General features: G+C 47.7%; 1 protein-coding gene across 4 annotated transcripts in view; it reads left to right on the forward strand.

Annotated features, from left to right (window-relative positions):
* Nucleotides 1–9,335: 9,335 nt before the first annotated feature.
* The window catches only part of LOC137432724 (pre-B-cell leukemia transcription factor 1), a 209,598-nt gene continuing 193,389 nt past the window's right edge, over nt 9,336–25,544 (forward strand). For 2 of the 4 annotated variants that reach the window (XM_068124859.2, XM_078783549.1), the window contains exons 1-2: nt 9,341–10,000; nt 13,987–14,060. In XM_068124859.2, the coding sequence (XP_067980960.1) occupies nt 9,783–10,000; nt 13,987–14,060 (292 nt within the window). In that variant the 5' untranslated portion in view covers nt 9,341–9,782. Of the gene's footprint in view, nt 10,001–13,986; nt 14,061–25,544 lie in introns of all 4 variants that reach the window. The other 2 variants (XM_068124860.2, XM_068124861.2) reach the window with 2 other exon arrangements.

Here is a 25,544-nt window from a genome sequence, read left to right on the forward strand (position 1 = left end):
CTACACGCTCAACCTCACCACACCCAATGGATATTCTTACATCAATAAACCACGCTCGGAGGGCCGAGGTGGTGGAATTGCCGTTATTCACCGACAAGACATCAAGACCAACCTCATCTCCATCTCATCTGCTCCATCATTTGAACACCTGGCTTTTAAACTCTCTGGTCACACACAGTCAGTCATGGCTGTTGTCTACCGCCCTCCCAAACCACACCCATCATTCCTGTCTGACTTCTCCTACTTTCTGACCCAGCTATGTTCCCTCTCCCCCTCAATCCTCCTCCTTGGTGATTTCAATATCCACATGGACTCCACTGACTCCACGCTAACCACTGACTTCACTGATTTACTCACCTGCTTTAACCTCACTCAACATGTCAACTTTCCTACCCATAACCGTGGTCACATTTTGGACCTTGTCTGCTCTACTGGACTAATTTTGCACCATCTCTCTGGCTCCGACCTCACTCTCTCTGACCACCTAGCCATCACTCTGACCATCAACATCCCCACCCCAGCACCAAGGCATTATCGCACTATCAACTTCCGTAAGCTAAACGCTTTTTCACCTGCCTCATTCTCATCGACCCTCTCTGAAAAAATGTCCACTTCTCCCTTCGTTGACCTCCACACCCCTTCTGACCTCACTGACTACTACAACCACACTCTCTCTTCCTGCCTTGACCAAATTGCGCCTATAAAAACCAAAACAGTTTCTTTCACCCATTCTGCTCCCTGGTTTACCCCTGAGCTCCGCCTAATGAAAACTCGTGCTCGCCAACTTGAAAGACTCCGCAATAAAACAGGTCTCACAGTTCACTCCCAGGCCTACAAGGACCACATACAACACTATAAAGATGCCCTCTCCCGCGCCCGCTCCGCCTACTACTCTCAAATTATCCACTCTGGCTCCGGAAACCCAAAAGCACTCTTCTCTACAATAAACAAACTCCTCAGCCCCCTGAACACCACCACCCAGTCATTCACAATAGACAACTGCATCTCCTTCCTTTCATTCTTCCAACGCAAAATTGAAAACATCTACAACAGCTTGACCACCGCCGCACCCGCTCCCCCTCAAACCACCTGCCCCCCCTTATCCTGCCATCCCCTGTCTCAATTCTCCCCAGTCTCCCCTACTGACCTCTCTGAACTCCTCATCGGAATGAAAACTGCCACCTGCACTCTTGACCCCATCCCCTCCAGCTTTGTCAAGGCCTCCCTTCCTGCTCTTTCTCCACTTATCATTGCAACAATAAACTCCTCCCTGTCTACAGGCATCGTCCCACCATCCCTCAAAATTGCTGCTGTTACCCCCATTCTGAAAAAACCTGGACTAAACCCTGACACCCTAAATAACTTCAGACCCATCTCCAACCTACCCTTTCTGTCAAAGGTTTTGGAACGCGCTGTAGCCACTCAACTCAAGCATCACCTCTCTGCCAATAACCTGTATGAAACATTCCAATCCGGATTCCGGTCCAACCACAGTACTGAAACTGCTCTCCTCAAAATCACCAACGACCTTCTCCTCTCCTCTGATGCTGGCAACCTCAACATTCTCATCCTCCTCGACCTCAGCGCTGCCTTTGACACCATCGATCACACCATCCTCCTCACCCGACTTGAAACCACCTTTAACATTACCGGCACTGCCCTCTCTTGGATTAAATCATACCTCTCTGACAGACGTCAGTTCATCTCCATCAATAACTGCAAATCCCCCACTGCTCCCCTCCCCCAAGGTGTCCCCCAAGGTTCAGTTCTTGGCCCCCTCCTCTTTATCCTTTACCTGTCCCCCCTCGGTCACTTAATCCGCCGTCATGGTCTCCAATTCCACTGCTTCGCCGATGACATCCAGCTTTTCATCTCCACCAAGTCCATCTCCACCGCCACCCACTCTATCCTGACAAACTGCATCACTGAAATAAAATCCTGGCTTCAAATCAACTTCCTCAAACTTAACTGTGATAAATCTGAAATAATCATCATTGGCCCAAAAACGCTCACCAAGTCCACCCATAACTTTGCCCTCAACATCGACGGTTTCCCAGTGTCCACCTCCCCTCACATCCGGAATCTTGGCATCATCTTTGACCAAACCCTCTCCTTCGACAAATACACTAAACAGATCACAAAGACAGCCTTCTTCCACCTGAAAAACATCGCCCGTCTCCGTCCATCCCTCTCCTCTGTGGCTGCAGAAACCCTCATCCACGCCTTCATCACTTCCCGTCTGGACTACTGCAATAGCCTCCTTTATGGTTCACCCTCAACAATCACCAATAAACTCCAATACATTCAGAACTCCGCTGCCCGTCTACTCACCCATTCCCGGACCCGTGACCACATCACCCCCGTCCTTTACAAGCTTCACTGGCTCCCCATCTCCCAGAGAATCCAGTACAAAATCCTCCTCTTGACCTACAAAGCCCTCCATAACCTGGCCCCATCCTACCTGGCTGACCTCCTCTCCAGACACACTCCCACCCGCAACCTCCGCTCTGCTGGTACCAACCTCCTGACCCCCCCCATCCGGACCAAATTTAGATCCTGGGGGGACAGGGCCTTCTCCATCGCTGCTCCCACCCTCTGGAACTCGCTACCTCACACCATCAGAGACTCCTCCTCACTCACCACATTCAAAACATCACTCAAGACCCACCTGTTCAACACTGCATTCAACATTTAACCCACAGCATCTAACCCCTGACTATCTCCTCTCCTTCTCCCTCCTTTGTGCTTTGAATATTTCCCTATTGATTCTTCTTTTTTTTGCAATTGTCTTTATGTTTTGCTATGCGTTATGTTTTGCACTCTGTCAAAGCGTCTTTGGGCTTCCTGAAAAGCGCTATATAAAATAAATGCATTATTATTATTATTATTATATATATATATATATATAAATATATATATATATATATATATATATATATATATATATATATATATATATATATATATATGTGTATATATATATATATATATATATATATGTGTATATATATATATATATATATATATATATGTGTATATATATATATATATATATGTGTATATATATATATATATATATATATATATATATATATATATATATATATATATATATATATATATATATATATAGACTGTCGTGGCCAAAAATATTGGCACCCTCGCTCTTTTTTCAAATAATGCACCATTTCTTCCAGAAAATTGTTGAAATTAAAAAATCTTTTGGTATCCACATATGTATTTTTTTTTTTTGTATGCAAGATCGAGGCTCGTGTAAGAACTAACATCAATCACAAAAAAAAAGATTTGCAGTGGAACAAAACAAAAAAAGCTGAAAAAATTACTAAATCTTAGCTTATTCCACACAGAAATCCTAAAATGGCCCGGACAATACTATTGGCACCTTATTTATTTAAAAAATTATAATTTTAAAGAGCTTTTTTTTTGTTGTATACAAGATTGAGGCTGGTGTAAGAGTAAGAGCGAACATTTATCACAAAAAAACATAAATTGACACATAAAACATAATAAAGGGAGCTAGAGACAATATGGGGAGAGAGGGGGAAGCACACAAGTACAACAATATAGAACAGGGACATTGGGAGATCTGTGGGAGGGAGAGGGCTTGGGGGGAGGGGCAGGGGAAGGAAGGGTGGGAAAGGTAAAAACAATGAATATGAATATGTAAAATATGTAAAAATATGTAAAATGAATATGGAGGGTGGGAGAGGTAAAAACAAATGAACACTGCTCGGACTTCAAGGAAAGAAGTCGGAATTTCAAAAAAGTGGATCTGGGGTGAATTAATGGGGGTATAAAGATCAAGGTTTTGGATGGGGGAAGATAAGAGATGGTGGTGAACAGCTGTTTTAAAGACCTGGAGGGAGGAGTGGGATTGAAGAGAGTGAGGGAGTTTGTTCCAGAGGTGGGAGAAAAGAGGAATGAAAGAGTGAAGGTGAGCAGAAAGTCTTGATTTTGGCAATTTCACCAGAAGAGGGTTGAATAAGTTGCTTGAAATAATTTGATTTCTAACAGGTGATTCTCCTTTACTTTGGAATTGAACTCACCTGTGGTGGGTTGTGGGTGCTGCATTATAAAAATTACTCATTTAACCAGTTTGAATAGAGAAAATGTGTAAAGAATAGAAAAAGGAGAAACCGCAATGAGTATGGAGAAAAGAAAAAAACCCCAGAAAATTGTCTGTGGAGGTCAGACACAAGATTATAGCCAAGCATGGACAATCTCAAGGCTACAAGTCCATCTCCAGAGACCTTGATGTTCCTGTATCCACTGTACACAATGGTATCAGGAAGTTTAAGGCCCATAACACTGTAGCCAACCTCCCTGGACGTGGCTGCAAGAGAAAACTTGATCGAACATTGCCGCGTAGGTTTGTTCGAATTGTGGAGAAAGCACCTTGATCAACTGCCAAACAGATTCAAGCTGAACTTCAGATGCAAGGTACAACAGTTTCAACTCACACCATCCGTCACCAACTCAATGAAAGAGGTTCTATGGTAGGACCCCACTGCTGATAGAGACATGAGAAAGCCCAACTGGAGTTTTCCAAAATACACTGAACAAGCCAAAATCCTTCTGGGAGAATGTCCTGTGGACAGATGAGACCAAATTAGAGCTTTTTGGTAAAGCACATCATCTCTATGTTTACAGAAAACAAAATGAAGCCTTCAAAGAAAAGGACACCTTCCCTTCAAAGAAAGGAAGAAAAGAACAGGCTAACATGAAGTAGGTTCAGTGATGTTTTTTTTTATACCTGGTGTTGGCCTAGCCCTAATGGTTAGGGTGGCGGGCTTGGGATCCTAAGGTCCTAAGTTCGAATCCCGTTGAATTAACGCCTGGAGGGGTTGACTCAACCTGTCATCCTTCCGAGGTCGGCAAAATGAGTACCAGATAATTGGTTATAGAGAGGCATTGCATCAGCAGCAGACATGCCCACAGAAAAATGATGCAACCATCAGCCAGGCGGCTGCACACGAACCACCCGCAGTGATGTTTTGGGGTTGCTGTGTTGCCTCTGGAACTGGGTGCCTTGAATAAGTGCATGGCATCATGAAATGAGGAGAATACCAAGGCATTTTGGAGCTCAATGTTCAACCCAGTGTCAGAAAGCTGGGTTTCCGTCGAAGGTTATGGGTCTTGTAGCAGGACAATTTTTTTTTTTTTTTTTTGTATACTGAATCGAGGCTCGTGAAAGAGCTAACATTTATTTCACAAACAAATCAACCAGACAAAGAAAATATACAAAAAGAGGGAGCGGAAGACAAGATGGGGAGAGAAGGGGAAGCACACAACCACAACATTTGAGAGCAGGGAGAAGTGTGGGAGGGAGAGGGCTTGGGGGCAGGAGGCGTGGGAAGGGGAGGGGGGGGGGGGAGAGAGGTATAAAACACAAGGGGACCGAAATTAGCGGGGGTAGAAAAGATCAAGGTTTTGGATGGGGGAGGATAAGAGATGGTGGTGAACAGCTGTTTTAAAGACCTGGAGGGTGGAGTGGGATTGAAGAGAGTGAGGGAGTTTGTTCCAGAGGCGGGAGAAAAGAGGAATGAAGGAGTGAAGGTGAGCAGAAAGTCTTGATTTTGGCAGTTTAACCATAAGAGGGTTACAGGCAGATCTTGTGCGACCTGGAGGAATATTTGGGCGACATAGCCCAGAGAGGGCTGGGGGGGCAAGGCCAGAGAGGAGTCGGTAGAAGACGGAAAGACCACCAACCTGCCTGCGGTGAGTGAGTGAAAGGCCCTTGGAGTTAGCTTCATCGCGGGAGATTCCAATGATTCTGAACGCTTTGGTTTCAACAGCGTGAAGACGGGCTAGGTGTGAGGCAGGAGCACCAGACCAGAAGGGAGAGCAGTATTCCATAGAGCTGCGGATGAAAGCCTTGTATGTGGTGAGGAGCTCAGGTGTGCCAAGGAAGGACTTCGCACGACGGAGGATGCCCAGTCGGCGACTGGCTTTGGAGGCCAGATTTGAAATGTGGTTTTCCCAGGAAAGATCATGGCAAATAGTGAGACCCAAAAGCTTGAGTGACAGAACTTCTTGGAGAGGATTATTCAGAAAGTGGATGGGAGGGTTTTCCAGTCGGTCTTTTCGGAGAGACATCGTAAGAGTGTGAGATTTATCAGGATTGAAAGACATGTTCCATTTGTTTGCCCAGTCTGTGATTTTGTCCAGGTCTGCAGAGAGTGAGGAGGCTGCAGACTGCCGATCTGAGGGATGAGGAATGGAGCGACAGAGAGTAGAATCGTCAGCAAAGAGATAGAGAGGATTTTCAAGAGAGTCAGAGAGATCATGGATGAAGACCAGAAAAAGCACAGGGCCCAGAACACTACCTTGGGGAACTCCAGCCTGAACAGGAAGAGGAGATGAGAGAAACCCATTCAGGGCCACACGTTGACTACGACCAGAGAGGAAGTCCGCCAGCCATGCGTGGAGATTTCCATGGATACCAAAGGAGGAGAGTTTGGTGAGCAGAGCAGGGTGCCAGACCGTATCGAAGGTACGTGAAATGTCAAGGGAGACAGCTCTAATTTCCTGTTTGGCGTTGAGGACCTCCATCCATTGTTGAGAAAGCAGAAGCAGCATGTCCAGAGTAGAGTGACCAGGTCTGAAACCAAATTGATGATCCGAGATCAAGCCATTGGAGAAGAGGAAAGATTTCATATGTGAAGCAATGATGGATTCCATGACTTTGCTGATAATTGGGAGAAGGCTGATTGGTCTGTAGTTGCTAGGATCTGTTTTTGCACCTTTTTTGTGCAAAGCGGTGATGTTGGCTGATTTCCAAGCAGATGGCAGATGACCTTGAGCAAAAGAGAGGGTGAAGAGAACAGAAAGAGGGAGTGAAAGAGCAGAAGAACATGATTTTAGGACCCGTGGGCTGATGCCGTCAGGACCAGTTGCAGAATCAGAGTCGAGGGTTGACAGAAACATTTCCACCTTGTCAGGAGGAAAGGACACAGAGTCCAGAAGCAGCTGGGTACGACTGGGTACGGTGGGTACAGAGAGGGATGGGTTTGGGACACAAGATTTAGAGGCAAACACAGAGTTGAGGCATTCAGCTTTTTCACATGCGGAGTCAGCCGTTAAGCCGTTTGAGGTGAGGGAGGGGATGGAGGGGGTACAAACACCAGAAACAGATTTGACCAGATGCCACCAGGATTTGGAAGAGGGAGACAGATAAGAGAGTTCGGTCTTGAGAACGGTGAGATATTGTTTCCTGGCTCTCCTGAGGGTGGACACACACTTGTTTTGGGCTTTGTGAAAGGAAATGAGATTTCCTTCCGTTGGATTTGCTTTCCAGGAGACTAAAGCAAGTTGTTTCAGGGCAACAGCCTCACCACAAGATTCCGTGTACCATGGACGGGAGGAAGGGTATGACAACTGAAGACGAGATGGGATAAATCTGTGCATGAGAGAGAGAGCAATTTACTTTGAAAGAATTCCCAGGATGAGTTGATGTCAGAGGCGGTAGAGATGGGAGACCAGTCCAGATGATTGATGGCTGCTTGAAGACCGTGCCAGTTGGCCTGAGTGAAATGCCAGACTCGTCGACGCTGAGGAGGCTCTCTGAGAATGGTCAGAGAGATGTCCACTTTGACAAGCACAAAATGACACAAAATGAAATCAAAATGACCCCAAACACACTTCAAAAAGCACCCAGGAATGGTTCAAGACAAAATGCTGGACTAAATCTGGCCAGCAATGAGTCCAGATCTAAATCGCATTGAACACCTGTGGGGAGATTTGAAAACAGCAGTTGGGAGAAGGCACCCCTCAAATCTGGGAGAACTGGAGCAGTTTGCACAGGAAGAGTGGGCCAAACTGCCAGTAGAGAGGTGTAGGAAGCTCATTCATGGCTATAGGAAGCGCTTGACTGCAGTTATTTTGTCCAAAGTCTGTGCTGACAAATATTAAGTTGAGGGTGTCAATAATTTTGTTAATGCCGTTTCTTTTTATTTTCTGATTTAAAAGGATACATCAAGTTCTGAATCAAAAACAAAGGTTCTGTAATATTAACAGTGAAAAATAGAATTGTGGAGACCAAATACTTTCGTCAATTTCAACTTAATTTGGAGGACATTGTGAGTTATTTGAAAAAAGTGCAAGGGTGCCAATATTTTGACCACGACTGTCGTACATATATATATATAAATTAAGTTGAAAATTTAATTATGAACAATTATGAAATTTATTTTAATTAAGTTGAAAATCATCACGTGATGAACGAGATGGTAAAATTATTTTTTTCATAACGTGTTATTTCGTCAAATTATATGGTTCTATAATTATTCGATCAGCACGTCTTAGACAACATACTAAACACTCATAATAAATTCCAGGCCAATTAATTTACACCATCAGTGCCTAATTGGAGTTTTTTTTAAAGACACGTGACTACTAATTGTCACGTGACATCTGATCGATAAGTCCGATTTGGACGTACGTGGTATCAAAATGTGCGCAAGACCCAAGAGAAAAAAGTCCTGATAGGATAATTCGAAATCCCCAGTGATTGCGAAAAATGTGGAGGGGGAGAGGGGAGGGGCTCTCAGTCCAGTTAGGGTTAAGATAATTAAAATCCTGCACGTGATTTGATATTCCAATGGGATGATGTTTTCCTTGCGTTCTTCCTTATTTCCTGTCTTCACCTTTGCAACCGGATCGCATCCCCGTTTTATATCCGCTGAACGAGCCAGAGTCCCATCCTAAGCATCACACACAAGCATAGACCGAGCCCCCGCTATGAGTTCCCGTTCTCCTTCCCAAACAAATTACGTCATCACTTCGGCAGCGAATCGTGCTTCGGGTGAGCGTTCACGCCCTTCTGCAAGAGCTGGAATGTGACTCCGCCCACTAACAAACTTCCCATCTCCAGGCGGCAGCCAATGACTCCTGCACTGAGCCCTGTCCACGCACTCAGCGAGACGCAACGTGCGGCATTTTGACCTTATCACAGCGCGCTTTATTACTTTTCTCCCGCCATTTTTACCCTGCGAGGCTCCAGCAAAGCGGTACAAACGGCAATTATCTTCTTTTATCGATAACGTTCCACACAAGTCAACAGCTCGTAAATTCGTGTGCTAATATTCTTTATATATAGCTTCGCGTATCTCCGAATATATGAATAAATTTACACGTTTAAGGAAAGATTAGCAATGAATTATTAATGGAGGTTTAAGGATAACAAAACGAAAAAAGTGGCAGGGAATAACGATAGGCGTGGCTAAGCTTTGTCAATCAATGACTGATGGGCGGAGCCAGCACCCAAACAGGGTTTCTTATTGGTCAACGCCGAGCGACTAGGGGGCCGGCCGAGCACTCCGGGTCAAGTTTGCGGTGTCGGGAGCGGGGATCGGCAGGCGCTTCGTCTCGCTCATCGGCGGCGATTCTTCGATCCTGGAAGCGCTCTCTGTCTGTGACGATCCCCCTTCTCGTGTTCCATCATCTGGACCGGGGCTTGAACTCACGGAAACAGGCTCGACCCCTCCCACCCCCCCACGTCGCCCCCTTCCCGGCCAGTGATCCCGACCCCTCGTTCCACTCCAGCGGGATCACCGGACTTGCTACGCCGGGAGCGGAATCTTCTTTCATTCGCTTCATTCCCTTCCTCTCGATCCTAAGGCCGATGAAGGCTCCTCTGCTCCCATTCCCTCGCATCTTTCTGTCTGTCCATTGAGCTGTCTGTGTCTGTGCGCTCCATTCTTCCCTCCCTCCATCCCTCGTACCCCCCCTCCACCTCCTCCACCCCTCCTCACCGCCCGTGCATGATGGACGACCAGGGCCGTCTCATGTCGTCCCTCGCCATCGGGATGAGTGGCATGGCCGCCGTTGGCCTCTCGCACCAGCACCTGTCCGCTTCCTCCGTAGACGGGGTGGACGGCCCGGGATCCGGGGGGCCTGCGGGTGGGAAACAAGACATCGGGGACATCCTGCAGCAGATCATGACCATCACTGACCAGAGTCTTGACGAGGCTCAGGCCAGGTGAGTCCCGTGTCCCAGTTTTGTCTTTGTTTGTATCTCTCACAGTCACGGCCTCCCGTGGCCGCATTGTCACAATACATCATCTCATCTTTGTCCCTCCGCTTCCTGTCCTGACGATCAATAAATCCTTCTTCACTAATATGTAATAATGTCTGCCCGTCTACATTGCTGTCTGTACACGTCGTTTCTTTGTCCGTCCCTTACTCTGTGTAGTACGCGTCGAAGGATGGCCCAGGGTTCTATGAGTGTACAGTGCGCACTGTACGCGAGCTCGCGTGTCGATCACGGCACACGTCCGTACCGTACAGAGACATCGTTGTCGATCTGTGGTGGACGTACAAGCCGTCTATCATACGGTATACAAACTCGGTGTTTACGACCTGAGTCTGAAGGCGGTGCCGGTGAGTGCGTCGCAATGTACACGTCGAAGTGGTTTGTCTGTACGTGTACAATGTCCGAGGATTAGTCGATTACCACAACGACAAACCGGACATGTGAGGAGACTGGCGTTGCTGTTGGTCGCTGAAAACAAACTCCGCGCGCATCGCTTTCCCGCCTTTACCTCCATAGTTCGACCGACGCCGTCTCGGTGACAACAGAGTATCGCAGGTCCAGGTCCACCACGGGGTTTCGCTGGTCCAGGTCCACCGTTTAGGTCCAGGTCCACCACCGGGTTTCGCTGGTCCAGGTCCACCACGGGTTTCGCTGGTCCAGGTCCACCACTGGGTTTCGCTGGTCCAGGTCCAGGTCCACCACGGGGTTTCGCTGGTCCAGGTCCAGGTCCACCACGGGGTTTCGCTGGTCCAGGTCCACCACGGGGTTTCGCTGGTCCAGGTCCAGGTCCACCACGGGGTTTCGCTGGTCCAGGTCCACCGTTTAGGTCCAGGTCCACCACTGGGTTTCGCTGGTCCAGGTCCACCACGGGGTTTCGCTGGTCGAGGTCCAGGTCCAGGTCCAGGTCCACCGTTTAGGTCCAGGTCCACCACGGGGTTTCGCTGGTCCAGGTCCACCACGGGTTTCGCTGGTCCAGGTCCACCACTGGGTTTCGCTGGTCCAGGTCCACCACTGGGTTTCGCTGGTCCAGGTCCACCACTGGGTTTCGCTGGTCCAGGTCCACCACTGGGTTTCGCTGGTCCAGGTCCACCACTGGGTTTCGCTGGTCCAGGTCCACCACTGGGTTTCGCTGGTCCAGGTCCACCACTGGGTTTCGCTGGTCCAGGTCCACCACTGGGTTTCGCTGGTCCAGGTCCACCACTGGGTTTCGCTGGTCCAGGTCCACCACTGGGTTTCGCTGGTCCAGGTCCACCACTGGGTTTCGCTGGTCCAGGTCCACCACTGGGTTTCGCTGGTCCAGGTCCACCACTGGGTTTCGCTGGTCCAGGTCCACCACTGGGTTTCGCTGGTCCAGGTCCACCACTGGGTTTCGCTGGTCCAGGTCCACCACTGGGTTTCGCTGGTCCAGGTCCACCACTGGGTTTCGCTGGTCCAGGTCCACCACTGGGTTTCGCTGGTCCAGGTCCACCACTGGGTTTCGCTGGTCCAGGTCCACCACGGGGTTTCGCTGGTCCAGGTCCAGGTCCACCGTTTAGGTCCAGGTCCACCACGGGGTTTTGCTGGTCCAGGTCCAGGTCCACCGTTTAGGTCCAGGTCCACCACGGGGTTTCGCCGGTCCGGGTCCACCACGGGGTTTCGCCGGTCCAGGTCCACCACGGGGTTTCGCCGGTCCAGGTCCACCACGGGGTTTCGCCGGTCCAGGTCCACCACGGGGTTTCGCCGGTCCAGGTCCACCACGGGGTTTCGCCGGTCCAGGTCCACCACGGGGTTTCGCCGGTCCGGGTCCACCCCGGGGTTATGTTTTGGCTCATCCTCGTCCACGGGAACCAATCTTTCAGTTTCACACTCACTCGGTTCAAACTTCGAGGGGAATCTTCGGCCCGTCCATGGAAGGTATGTTGTCGAGTTGCCGAGTCTCCACGTGTCGACGTAGGTACCATGGTACGAGTGGACGTGCTCGCGGTTTCTCCCGTATATATATCCACACCCGGAGTGCGAATCCCGAGACTTGAATTCCATCCCACAGGCGACAGCAAACAGATCGTGGTCCATCATAACAACGAAATGGTTCACTCTGTTCGTGCTCAGTGAGGTGTCCGTGCTCTTTCAGTGAGGTGTCCGTGCTCTTTCAGTGAGGTGTCCGTGCTCTTTCAGTGAGGTGTCCGTGCTCTTTCAGTGAGGGGTCCGTGCTCTTTCAGTGAGGGGTCCGTGCTCTTTCAGAGGGGTCCGTGCTCTTTCAGAGGGGTCCGTGCTCTTTCAGAGGGGTCCGTGCTCTTTCGGTGAGTTGTCCGTGCTCTTTCGGTGAGTTGTCCGTGCTCTTTCAGTGAGGTGTCCGTGCTCTTTCAGTGAGGTGTCCGTGCTCTTTCAGTGAGGTGTCCGTGCTCTTTCAGTGAGGTGTCCGTGCTCTTTCAGTGAGGTGTCCGTGCTCTTTCAGTGAGGTGTCCGTGCTCTTTCAGTGAGGTGTCCGTGCTCTTTCAGTGAGGTGTCCGTGCTCTTTCAGTGAGGTGTCCGTGCTCTTTCAGTGAGGTGTCCGTGCTCTTTCAGTGAGGTGTCCGTGCTCTTTCAGTGAGGTGTCCGTGCTCTTTCAGTGAGGTGTCCGTGCTCTTTCAGCGAGGTGTCCGTGCTCTTTCAGCGAGGTGTCCGTGCTCTTTCAGCGAGGTGTCCGTGCTCTTTCAGCGAGGTGTCCGTGCTCTTTCAGCGAGGTGTCCGTGCTCTTTCAGCGAGGTGTCGGTGCTCTTTCAGCGAGGTGTCCGTGCTCTTTCATTGAGGTGTCCGTGCTCTTTCATTGAGGTGTCCGTGCTCTTTCATTGAGGTGTCCGTGCTCTTTCATTGAGGTGTCCGTGCTCTTTCATTGAGGTGTCCGTGCTCTTTCATTGAGGTGTCCGTGCTCTTTCATTGAGGTGTCCGTGATCTTTCATTGAGGTGTCCGGCCTCTTTCTGTGAGGTGTCCGGCCTCTTTCTGTGAGGTGTTCGTGCTATCTCCGTGAGGTGTTCGTGATATTTCCGTGAGTTGTTCGTGCTCTTTTAGTGAGGCGTTCATGCTCTTTTAGTGAGGCGTTCATGCTCTTTTAGAGAGGCGTTCATGATATTTCTGTGAGGCATTCATGATATTTATGTGAGGCGTCCGTGCTCTTTTCGTGAGGCGTCCGTGCTCTTCGTGAGGCGTCCATGCTCTTCGTGAGGCGTCCATGCTCTTCGTGAGGCGTCCGTGCTCCGTGAGGCGGCCGTGCTATTTTCGTGAGGCGTCCGTGCTCTTCGTGAGGCGGCCGTGCTCTTTTCGTGAGGCGTCAGTGCTCTTTTCTTGAGGCGTCCGTGCTCTTTTCGTGAGGCGTCCGTGCTCTTTTCGTGAGGCGCGCGTGCTCTTTTCGTGAGGCGCGCGTGCTCTTTTCGTGAGGCGTCCGTGCTCTTTTCGTGAGGCGTCCGTGCTCTTTTCGTGAGGCGTCCGTGCTCTTTTCGCGAGGAGTCCGTGCTCTTTTCGTGAGGTTCATTGAGGTCATCCTTTAGTTTGACATGAGCTCCCTCACACGGGACTATTACATTAGGCCCATCAAGCCTGTGTAATGGTTGCCAACTTATGGTTGTTTGTGCGCTACCCTTTGGTATGAATTCAGGTTTGGAACCGTCGACCTCGCAGACTCGGACTCGGAGTGGACGCCCTTTCCATTCTGTGACGTGTCCGGGCTTCCTTCGTTAGATGTCCCAAAGGTGTCCGCACTTCATCTGTCCGTAGCTCCATGATGTGTCCGTGCTTTGGTGCATTGGATTTTGCGGTCCACCTGTCCGGTGCCTGTTTGTCACGAAGCTTCACGTTGCCCCAATCGTTGGCACCTGTATTCGTTGTTCCAGGTGCTGTGCCATGTAAAATGCATTGTTGGAGTAAACGCGGTACTTCCAATGTAACCAGTCACCTTTACTGTTTGATTACCTTACAGAAAGCACGCGCTCAACTGCCACCGGATGAAACCTGCCCTGTTCAGCGTTCTCTGCGAGATTAAGGAGAAAACAGGTAAGTGGCTACATGTACGCCTCAGACGGCTCTGTACGCCCTTTTGTTTGGACGGTTGTGTATGGTTTGCTCGCCAGCGCATTGTACACCTGTATCTCGCACATTCTCCTGTACACCTGTATCTCGCACATTCTCTTGGTTTAAAACTCTGATTGCTGTAACGTGTGCATGGAGCGGCACGGTGTGCGTTCCCGTGTGCGTGGAGCGGCATGGTGTGCGTTCCCGTGTGCGTGGAGCGGCATGGTGTGCGTTCCCGTGTGCGTGGAGCGGCATGGTGTGCGTTCCCGTGTGCGTGGAGCGGCATGGTGTGCGTTCCCGTGTGCGTGGAGCGGCATGGTGTGCGTTCTGGTGTGCGTGGAGCGGCACGGTGTGCGTTCCCGTGTGCACGCAGCGGCACGGTGTGCGTTCCCGTGTGCACGCAGCGGCACGGTGTGCGTTCCCGTGTGCACGCAGCGGCACGGTGTGCGTTCCCGTGTGCACGGAGTGGCACGGTGTGCGTTCCCGTGTGCGTGGAGCGGCACGGTGTGCGTTCCCGTGTGCACGCAGCGGCACGGTGTGCGTTCCCGTGTGCACGAAGCGGCACGGTGTGCGTTCCCGTGTGCACGGAGCGGCACGGTGTGCGTTCCCGTGTGCACGGAGCGGCACGGTGTGCGTTCCCGTGTGCACGGAGCGGCACGGTGTGCGTTCCCGTGTGCACGGAGCGGCACGGTGTGCGTTCCCGTGTGCACGGAGCGGCACGGTGTGCGTTCCCGTGTGCACGGAGCGGCACGGTGTGCGTTCCCGTGTGCACGGAGCGGCACGGTGTGCGTTCCCGTGTGCATGGAGCGGCACGGTGTGCGTTCCCGTGTGCACGGAGCGGCACGGGGTGCGTTCCCGTGTGCACGGAGCGGCACGGTGTGCGTTGCTGTCTGCATGGAGCGGCACGGTGTGCGTTCCCGTGTGCATGGAGCGGCACGGTGTGCGTTCCCGTGTGCATGGAGCGGCACGGTGTGCGTTCCCGTGTGCATGGAGCGGCACGGTGTGCGTTCCCGTGTACATGGAGTGGCACGGTGTGCGTTCCCGTGTACATGGAGCGGCACGGGGTGCGTTCCTGTGTGCATGGAGCGGTACGGTGTGCGTTCCCTTGTGCGTTCCCGTGTACATGGAGCGGCACGGTGTGCGTTCCCGTGTGCATGGAGCGGCACGGTGTGCCTTCCCGTGTGCGTTCCCATGTACATGGAGTGGCACGGTCCGTACAAATCACAAATATTACGAGTCGTAACTGCGAGCGGTGGGAAAGTGACACGGAACGATAGTTGAATACGTGTTTGGTATTTGTGGTGGTGGTGTGTGGTTGAGCGGTACATGGTGTGAACGAATCGGGTACACAAGTTCCCTCACTGAGTGGACTATGATATCCAGTTAAGTGTTCTATTGATGTCGGAACTCGCTGAAGCCCGCGGCCCCTGATCGAATATGACGCGGCCTTGGGCAGGAAAGTAACGGTTCTGGATCATAATGTCTGTGCTTTTATATGTGCTGTGCTCTGACACTGTGCACTCTATGGTGAATGGGAGTAAAGCAGTCTTGGTGGATGGATCAGTGGATGCTTGTGAAAATATTATTATTATTATTTATCACCGGATCGTGCAGGTTTGGCCCTTGTGGCCACATTTTGGTAAATTGTGAATATATCATATACAAGTTTGTTTTTCGTAATTGTGTTTCCTTGGACTTGGCATTCAATACCATTTTGCTGAAGAGAAAACGTTTTGTTGATGTATTAAATGTTACAAAGTGTCACAATGCAATGTCCTGCATCTCTTGTCCCTCCTGATGCTTCCTGCTGATATGTCAAGGCGGACACCCCCATGAGATGACGACCACTCTGTGTGCATTGTCCACATTTTCAGGTGTTCACTACCCGTAGTTCCGCTCCCGGCTTGCTTTTACCCAAAGCACACAACTCTATGGTCTCTCAACCCATGTTGCATTTTGCGGGGAAGCAATTTTGTGTTGTGGGGAGCAATATGTGCAGGGGGGGGGGAGGGAGGTCAGACGGTAGTCAGACGGTAGTGTTCCTTCTGTAAAAGTGAAGGTGCGGGGGTGTGTACCTGGTATTCGTGTCCGACGTGATGCCTCGTGGAGTACAGGAATGTTTTAGAACTGAAGCCAAAGTACAGAGTGTGGTTCACAGTTTGCTACGTCCTGCCCACAACCCCCTTGCTTTCCTCTCCTGACCCCCTCCCTACCCCCATCTCTCTCCCTCTCTTGTCGCCCATTATTTTGCCCACTGTAACCTTTCGGCTGCTGTGCTGTCCTGTTCTCCACACTGCGAGTGCCAGGATCCTCGCTCCCTAACCCTGTCCTCGTAACTGCACCTTATTCTTGGTATAACAAGCACACCCACCCCGTGCAGTGCGCACACTGATCTCATGCCTGAACCACGCAGAGGCCACGATTTCCGCGAAAGGCTCTTTCCTGATTCACGTTTCTCTGGCAACTGTAATCGGCTCGGTATTGGTTCGAGTTGTACTTTACCTCCCTTTTGATCAGCACGTACAGGTTAGTGGTGTTTTACACTGTTATGGTCAGTATAGATCAGTCAGTGTTTCACATTGTTGTGATCCGCATGTTGGCCTCTTTCATATTCGGCACATTGTTGCAGGTTAGCATGTGATCTTGCAAGGAGACGGCCGCTGATAGTGACCCCTGGTAGGGCAGGAACTTGTAATTTCTTCTGGGTCACCTTCTTTTGGGGCACTTTCTTTTTTTTCTTTTCTTTTTTTTTCTTCTTCTTTGGGTTTTTTTATTATTTTTATTTTTTTTAGTCTGGTGTTGGCTTAGCGGTTAGGGTGCCAGCTTGGGATCCTAGGATCCTGGGTTTGAATCCCAATCGATCGCTGAATTGATGCCAGGGGGGTTGACTCAGCCTGTCATCCTTCCGAGGTCGGCAAATTGAGTACCAGTTCACTGGTAATTCTCTGTGTGTCGCAAGAGGCGACCAACAGGGTTGGCGGCAGGAAGGGTATCCAGCAGTAAAAAAAATTGCTTCAAAAAGGGGACCCACGGTGCCCGAAAAAGGCCAACCCCTGCTCTGTGGGGAAAAATGGCCTCTAAAGGTGGTTCTTCTTCTTCTTTGGGTTTTGATCACCTTCTGGGTCATTGGTAGGTCACCTACTCTTCACGGAGGACACTGCAATTTAACGAACGCTGCAGACGGGACACAGTTTAACTCTATCTGAGGAACGGCACACACCTTGATTTATCACCCTGCCTTTGAAACACCAGGATGAAAGTTTATAGCTGGGTCAAGATTTCATCCCAGGCTAGACAGCTCGGGGGTGAGTATGCATACATCTCGGTTATCCTGCCAGCCCATGATCGTCAGTGTTTCCGCCATTATGATCGGCGCGGATGGAATTGTTTAAAGTTTAAACTTGACATGGTTGTTGTAGTTTTTGTGACTTCTGACTTGTTGTTTGTAGATTTCCACATACTTTGTGACTACAACCACTACAGTTAGAAAAATCAGATATAACCAGTTCAGTCACTTTCAAAAGCTCATCCTGGGAGTTATGGTGAATTTGAAGACAAAAAAAATTGATAATAACAACATGTTATTACTTTTAAAGAGCAATTTGAAAACCAGCTCCCATCACAAACTGGCAGAGAAGGGGAGTTTTTTTTCGCCAGATGATCAGGAAGCCTCTCAGGGCACCACATCAGCGTTCAGACTTCTCGCTTTCAGGGTGGCAAGCCTGTGAGAACACTAACTCCAACACTACCCTCTAGCAGGGCACTGCAGAACCAGGAAAGCAAGTTATCATAAGGCAAAAAAATCCCCCCCAAACACCTCCATACGACAACCTGCTTCAAGAGGTTGTAGCAAAACCAATTGTCCACGAAAGGCACCTAAGGCACAGGTGGTAGTACTGCTAGTGACAGCCTACTACCTACTACCTACAGCCTACCAGCTGTGCACAGCTCCTTCAGTTTGTGAAACACTGATCTTGGTTTCAAATGGGGATATGGTTCATTCACTTGCCACTTGGCTCCACACAAGGAAGAAAGCATGTTTACAGAAAGCGCAAAACATGGGTTAGCAAGCGATGTAAAAACACGATGCGTCACAATCATCTCCTCCATGAATAGCCATTCAAACGTTGAACAATTTGATGAATGTTTTAAACAACCTCAACAGGCATATAAATATTTAACCATTCCAGCCATTATATGAACCAAAACCATAAGTGAGAAAGAAATTTGGAGAAAAGTTGTTTGTATTATTTTATAGCTGCCACCAGTGTCTAAATCTTCGTGCTTGTGACTTCTACTATACCCTACAAATCTCAACCCACCTTATTCTGTCACTGTTTCTGGACATCATTCTTCTTGTCACCCTTGTCGTCATCTTACCTGTTTAAACTATGACGGTTTTGTATTTGCCATTTTGATATCAGCTCAGCCTTGAGTCATCAATTCAAACCACATCAAAAGTGAAGCACATTGAATGCTCCTGTGTAAGCCATGTTTGACGCTAAACGTTCCAGAGAATCTGAACTATTCGTGAACGGACTGGGATGTGTGACAGAGGTACTTTAGGAAAAATGGTTGGTGGGTGGGAGGAAGGATTGGGGGAGGGGGAGCAGGCATGTGGAGTCGATGGAAAGATCCTCTTAGCTGGGCTGTGCCGCAACGGATGCTGACGTATGTTAAGTGCATTGTTCTCAGCCGTGGAGGCAAATCTGAGCAGCAAACTGGCTTACGAGGACGTGATCCTGCTCGAGTCCCAATCCTCTTTGTGTCCCAATACAGCTTGCTCTCCATTTTAATGAGTCTTAGAATGGGAACAGCAACTTATGCTCACATAGGGTCCTTGCAATGGCAGTTGCAATATAGCTGCATTTGAACGATAAATTTTACATAATTTAAATCTACATACAGTCGTGTGGTCTGTCCTTTTACTCCTGCAGCAATGGCTATTCTCTTTTCAATTTGTTTGGTTCGTTACCAGTTATTATACTCACGAAGTTGGTTTGTGTTGTAGTATAAAATTAATACAAGTGTTTCATTGCACATCATAATACGTCGGTGCTCTCTCTCTCTCTCTCTCTCTCTCTCTCTCTCTCTCTCTCTCTGTATGTATGTATGTATGTATGTATGTATGTATATATATATATACACATACAGCTAGAACGGCACTCAGTAGAGAGCATACCTTCGTCTGGTGAACAGTTGATGTTTTGTATCCCACTGATAGGCCGGATCTGGATTCGGACCTGAACCAAAATCTAATCGGCTTGTTCTTGTCACCTAACAAACTCTTCCACCATGTTTATTCATAACTCGTCCATAACCTTTTTAAATATCATGTTATATATCGCTTTTAACCCGATCTCTCAATGGTGAAGTATCACTTGAAAATTAAATAATTATCCTATCCGAAACCATATTCAGATCTTCACCAACATCGAAACGATTAGTCCTTGTCACACACCCAACCTCCCACAAAGTTTTTCGTCCAAATCCGTCCATAACTTTTTGAGATATCCTGCTATATGTTGGTTTTGGCCCTATCACTCAATGGTGAAGAATTACTTAAAAATTAAATAACTCTCATATCCGAATCCATATTCAGATCTTCACCAAAATCGAATCGTCCAGGTCACACACACCCAACATCTCCACCAAGTTTCGTCCAAATCCGTCCACAACTTTTTTAGATATCCTGCTATGTATAGGGTTTGGCCCTGTCTCCCAATGGTGAAGAATTACTTTAAAAAAATTCTAGTAGCCGGATCCGAATCCGGATCTTCAACAAAATCTAATCATTTTGTCCTTGTCACACACGCTACATCTCTGGCAAATTTCGTCAGAATCCGTCCACAACTTTTTGAGATATCTTGTTCACAATCGGACAAACAGACAGACGGGTGAAAACTTAACCTTAACCACCTTTGGTGGCGGAGGTAACAACCGGGGGTCAAAGTGGGCCCAGGTTTGCCCGTTCCCCCCCCAAAATATGAATTTGCTTTTTCCTCTGAAACTACCCACACTATTTCGAAGGAACTTGACCACAACCTTCATCACCTGGGTTGTACCAAAGTTTGTTCACATCATTGAAAAAATCAGGCCCTAAGGGTGTCTATGGTTAGAGGGGGGTTGCCCCCCATAATAGGTATTTGCTTTAGTCTCAGAAACTGCACAAAATTTTGATGAAACTTAACCACTATCTTCATCACCCGTGATGCATGAACGTTAGTTCACGGCATTAAGAAAATCAGTCTTTAAGGGAGTGTGCGGAGAGGGGTGGGGGGTTTTTGACCTAAAATAGATACACTACATGGCCAAAAGTATGTGGACACCCGTATGTGCTCGTCGAACATCTCATTCCAAAATCATGGGCATTAACATGGAGTTGGCCCCCCTTTGCTGCTATAACGGCCTCCACTCTTCTGGGAAGGCTTTCCACTAGATGTTGGAACATTGCTGTAGGGATTTGCTTCCATTCAGCCACAAGAGTATTAGTGAGGTCGGGCACTGATGTTGGGTGATTAGGCCTGGCTTGCTGTCGGCGTTCCATTTCATCCCAAAGGTGTTCCATGGGGTTGAGGTCAGGGCTCTGTGCAGGCCAGTGAAGTTCTTCCACACCAATCTCGACAAATCGTTTCTGTATGGACTTCACTTTGTGCACAGGGGCATTGTCATGCTGAAGCAGGAAAGAGCCTTCCCCAAACTGTTGTCACAAAGTTGGAAGCACACAATCGTCTAGAATGTCATTGTATGCTGTAGTGTTAAGATTTCCCTTCACTGGAACTAAGGGGCCTTGACATAACCATGAAAAACGGCCCCAGACCATTATTCCTCCGCCACCAAACTTTACAGTTGGAACTATGCATTCGGGCAGATAGCGTTCTCCTGGCATCCGCCAAACGCAGATTCGTCTGTCGGACTGCCAGATGGTGAAGCGTGATTCATCACTTCAAAGAACGCGTTTCCACTGCTCCAGAGTCTAATGTTTCATGGCTGAAACAGCAGAATCCACTAATGATAAGGGATGTCCACGCATACTTTTGGCCATGTATGTATTTGCTCTCTCCTCCAAAACTACACACACAATTCTGATGAAACTTTATCACAACCTTCAACGCCCGTGCTGTACCAATATTTGTTCACTATTAGAAGAGTCGGGGTCTATGGGGGGAGGGTGGTTGTCCTCCGAAATATTTTATTTTATTTTATTTTTTGTTGTTGAAAGTTTTACGATTATGTTAATATGATTCTACATGCTGCCCTGTCTTCTAGCAATCATTGAAGTTGGTTTAAAATGCAGTGATAACTATTTAAAATACCTTTAATCGGTGTAGTATACTGCGGTGTTCTTCCAGGTGAGCACCCAGGGGCATTGTCCCAATTTTTTCAAATTTGTATTTTGTGTGTTGTGTTCAGTTTGTTAGAAAATATGTAAATGTATTTTTACATCATTCCTGATTGAAATTTGATTGTTTTTTTTTTTTGTTTGTTTGGCATGTTTTGGCCAATTATTGTATCACTTTCATGGAACGTTTTGAACAAGCCATATATGCGTATAAATGATTGTGTAGTCTACCACGCCTATTACATTGTCGCCCTACTCTCCAGTATCAAAGGCTGAGTGGAAAAAAAGAAAAAAAGAGGACTCAGAACCATATTGTTGATGCTTTTTCTAGTGTCAAAAGACTTGGAGGAGCTTATACATGCTCTGGGCAAGGACATTAGGAAATAATGGTGTACTTTGAATGGGTTACAATAAGGACCTGTGTAGATGAAGAATAAATAATCACTGGACACAGCTTGTGAACCCAGGATCCTCATATCATTAGCTATGGGTGCAGATGGGAAAAACAAAATGGCGAATCTACTTAATTTTATTGTTTTTGTTTTTTTAAATGTCAAACTGGGAGAAACAAGTGGATACCCAGAGACTGAATAAACATGCCCTTCTAAAGATGCACAATCATCCCAGCTATGAGGGCCATCATATTACCTCTAAACTATTTGATTCCCTTTTTAACACTTTCCTTGTTACACAACTCTTCACAGAATATCCGTCTCTTTTTCTTCCCTTCCACATTCATACCTTGTCCACTGACCTTTTGCTACTTTCCACTTGTATAAATTTGATTCCTTGTTTCATCTTTGCTTCTATTGTGTTGAACATCTCAAGGTTTACACATAACCTCTCTTTTAATGTGGAGAGCCCTATGTTTCACATTTCTACTATAAATGGATGTTGTGTGTGTGTGTGTGTGTGTGTGTGTGTGTGTGTGTGTGTGTGTGTGTGTGTGTGTGTGTGTGTGTGTGTGTGTGTGTGTGTGTGTGTGTGTGTGTGTGTGTGTGTGTGTGTGTGTGTGTGTGTGTGTGTGTGTGTGTGTGTGTGTGTGTGTGTGTGTGTGTGTGTGTGTGTGTGTGTGTGTGTGTGTGTGTGTGTGTGTGTTTGTCGGTCATATTTTTTGTGTCCATTAATTACATGTCTATTAATTAATTACATATTACATACTATTGAAATATATTAGCCTGGTGTTGGCTTAGTGGTTAGGGTGCCGGCTTGGGATCCTAGGATCCTCGGTTCGAATCCTGGTCGATCGCTGAATTAACACCAGGGAGGTTCACTCAGCCTGTCATCCTTCCGAGGTCGGCAAATTGAGTACCATGCTTGCTGGGATGAATGATCACAGTGTGTACCCCGGCTTAGAATAGGTACACCGTATCCCTGCGCATTGTAAGAGGCGACCAAGGGTTGGCGTCAGGAAGGGCATCCGGCCATAAAAAACATTGCCTCAAACAGGGAACCATGATTGTCATGGGGCCTGCAAGGCTAACCCCCGCTCTAGCGGGGAAAAATGGCCTTAAAACGATCATTCATTCATATTTCATATACAATTGAAATATATCTTTTAACTCTTTAGACTGCTGAGACTCCTTCGACCTTTGAAAACCCTTTAAGAAGACTCAAAAGTCCCAAAAGCTTCCCAAAGTACACAAAAATATTAAAAGTCCCCGAAGACCTAAAAGACCCTGAGGACCCAAAAGACTCCGAGGATCCAAAAGAACCCCTCCCCGATCTTTGCACCGATTATTTGTAACAGAGTATGGTCGATCTGGACGTTGAACAGTCGAGTTGGTGGGTGGGCCCTTTCCTCCTTCCATCACCCTCAGTCACTGATACTACTGCTAATGCCATGCTAATATCAACTCGATTTGTGTTGAATGTTTGCTTAAAAAAAAACAAAAAAAAACTTATTTAACATTGAATTAAAATATACCGTATCCTGAGTGAATGTTATATTACATCAGTTGGTTCTCAAGTGCAAACGTATACATACCTAAACGGAGAATACTGTACCACAATAGACATTGCCATAGTTAGAATCGACAGTTAAACAGCTGTTTCACCCCAGAGGTTTATTTTACGTGATTTAACCATTTATGTAGTACATGACATAAATTTATGTAGTACATGATCATCCGTTCACAACTTTTTGAGATATTGTTTCCTGATTTAACGTCTGAAGTGTTATTACCCTCGCCAGAGGAGAGGGTATTGCATTTTTGTCTGTTTGTCTGTCTGTTTGTCCGCACAGAATAAATATGATTTTCTCTGCAACCGTTGGCCCGATTGACAGGAAATTTTCACCATAGGTGCAACTCCACCTGTATAATTTTTTAATGATAATTATGACGTCATAGGTCACTGGTTTGACCGCCAACTTGGAAAAACCGAAAAATTTTTGCACCTCTATATCTCCAAAAGTGCTGAATATAAAAAATTGAGACATGGCTCATTGTAAAGAACTCTCCATGGGGAATAAAATATGTTAATGATGATGTCATAGGTGCCTCCATTATGATGTCATAATTCGACAAGCACAAAACTTCATCCGATCAGATGAAATTTCTTGAGCATAATCTAGGAATAAATTGGGTTAGAAAAAATAATAATGATGACGTCATCGGTCACGTGGTTCGGCCGCCATATTTGTTTTAACACAAAAGCCTTAAAAACCACTAATAATACATCCTGGCGAGGGTTTGCAATCTGATTGCTCTTTTTCTTGTTAATAATGTCATCTCCATGTTTCCATCAAGTTGGACTATGGTTCTCCTTAACTAAAACCACCGTTTAGAGGCCATTTTTCCCCGCAAAGCGGGGGTTGGCCTTTTCGGGGACCGTGGTAGTTGTTGTTTTTTGGTCCCCTTTTTGAAGCAATGTTTTACGGCCGGATGCCCTTCCTGACGCCAACCCTTTTTGCCGCCTTCAACGACAAACAGGGAATTACCAGTGAACTGGTACTCAATTAGCCGACCTCGGAAGGATGACAGGCTGAGTCAACCCCCCTGGCATTAATTCGGCGATCGACCGAGATTCGAACCCAGGATCCTAGGATCCTAAGCCGGCACCCTAGCCGCTAGCCCAACACCAGGGATCATGGTTCTCCTTAACTGATGTATTAATTACTAGAACGACACTTAGTAGAGAGCATACCTCCGCCAGGTGAACAGTTTACGTTTTGTACCCCAGAGTAGACCAGACAATCGCAACACAGAATCACATTTAATCAAAATCATCCGTCCACAACTTTTTGAGATATCCTGCTTTGTATCGTTTTTGGCCCCATCTCCCAATGGTGAAGAATCACTTGAAAAATTCTACTAGCCGGATCCGGATCTTCACCAAAATCTAATCATTTCGTCCTTGTCACATACAGGTACGCTACACCTCTGCCAAATTTCTTCCGAATCCGTCCACAACTTTTTGAGATATCTTGTTAACAGACAGACAGACAGACAGGGGTGAAAACATAACCTCCATCAACCTTTGGTGGTGGAGGTAATAATCACAAATTCGTGCCGAAAGGAATATTCCGACGATGACCATTTAAATGTGCTTTGTAGTAGTCCTTTATTTTTTTAAATTTTTTAATTTTTGAACCAGTGCAGGGAAGTGAGCAATGGTGGTGAAATAAACGATGCAGATTTAGAGTGATGTAAGAATCAAAACGGATGAATCTTGAAAGCAAGTGATAGTAGGATTGATCAACGAAGGAAATGACAGCATCTGTAAATGCTTGTCACCCTTGTCATCCTCTTACCCCTTATGATCAGACCAAGGTCACCCTCTCCCTTGTGCCATTTTGGGATAACGCAGCTATACACCAAATTGGGGGAGGGTAGGGGGGGAGGAGTGGGGGGGGGGGGGGGTGTAGAGTGGGGGGGGGGGGGGTGTAGAGTGGGGGGGGGGGTGAGGGGAAGGAGGACGAGGAAACTGTGTAAACAAGACCAGTAAGAGAGCTGTGATGTTACATTAATCCCTGACTGTAATTTTGAGAGTGCCTCTGGCTGCAAGTGAGAGACGGTTCAGAAGGGTACTCTTGCAATTTATTATTTTATTTGTGGCCCACAACCTTGCAAAGCTCAGCCTGAGGCCTTTAGTGTGCCGAGCACGATGTGCTCGCAGATTCG

The sequence above is a fragment of the Myxine glutinosa genome, chromosome 8 (assembly GCF_964187855.1).
Source record: "Myxine glutinosa chromosome 8, kmMyxGlut1.1, whole genome shotgun sequence".
In the NCBI taxonomy this organism is placed as follows: Eukaryota; Metazoa; Chordata; class Myxini; order Myxiniformes; family Myxinidae; genus Myxine; species Myxine glutinosa.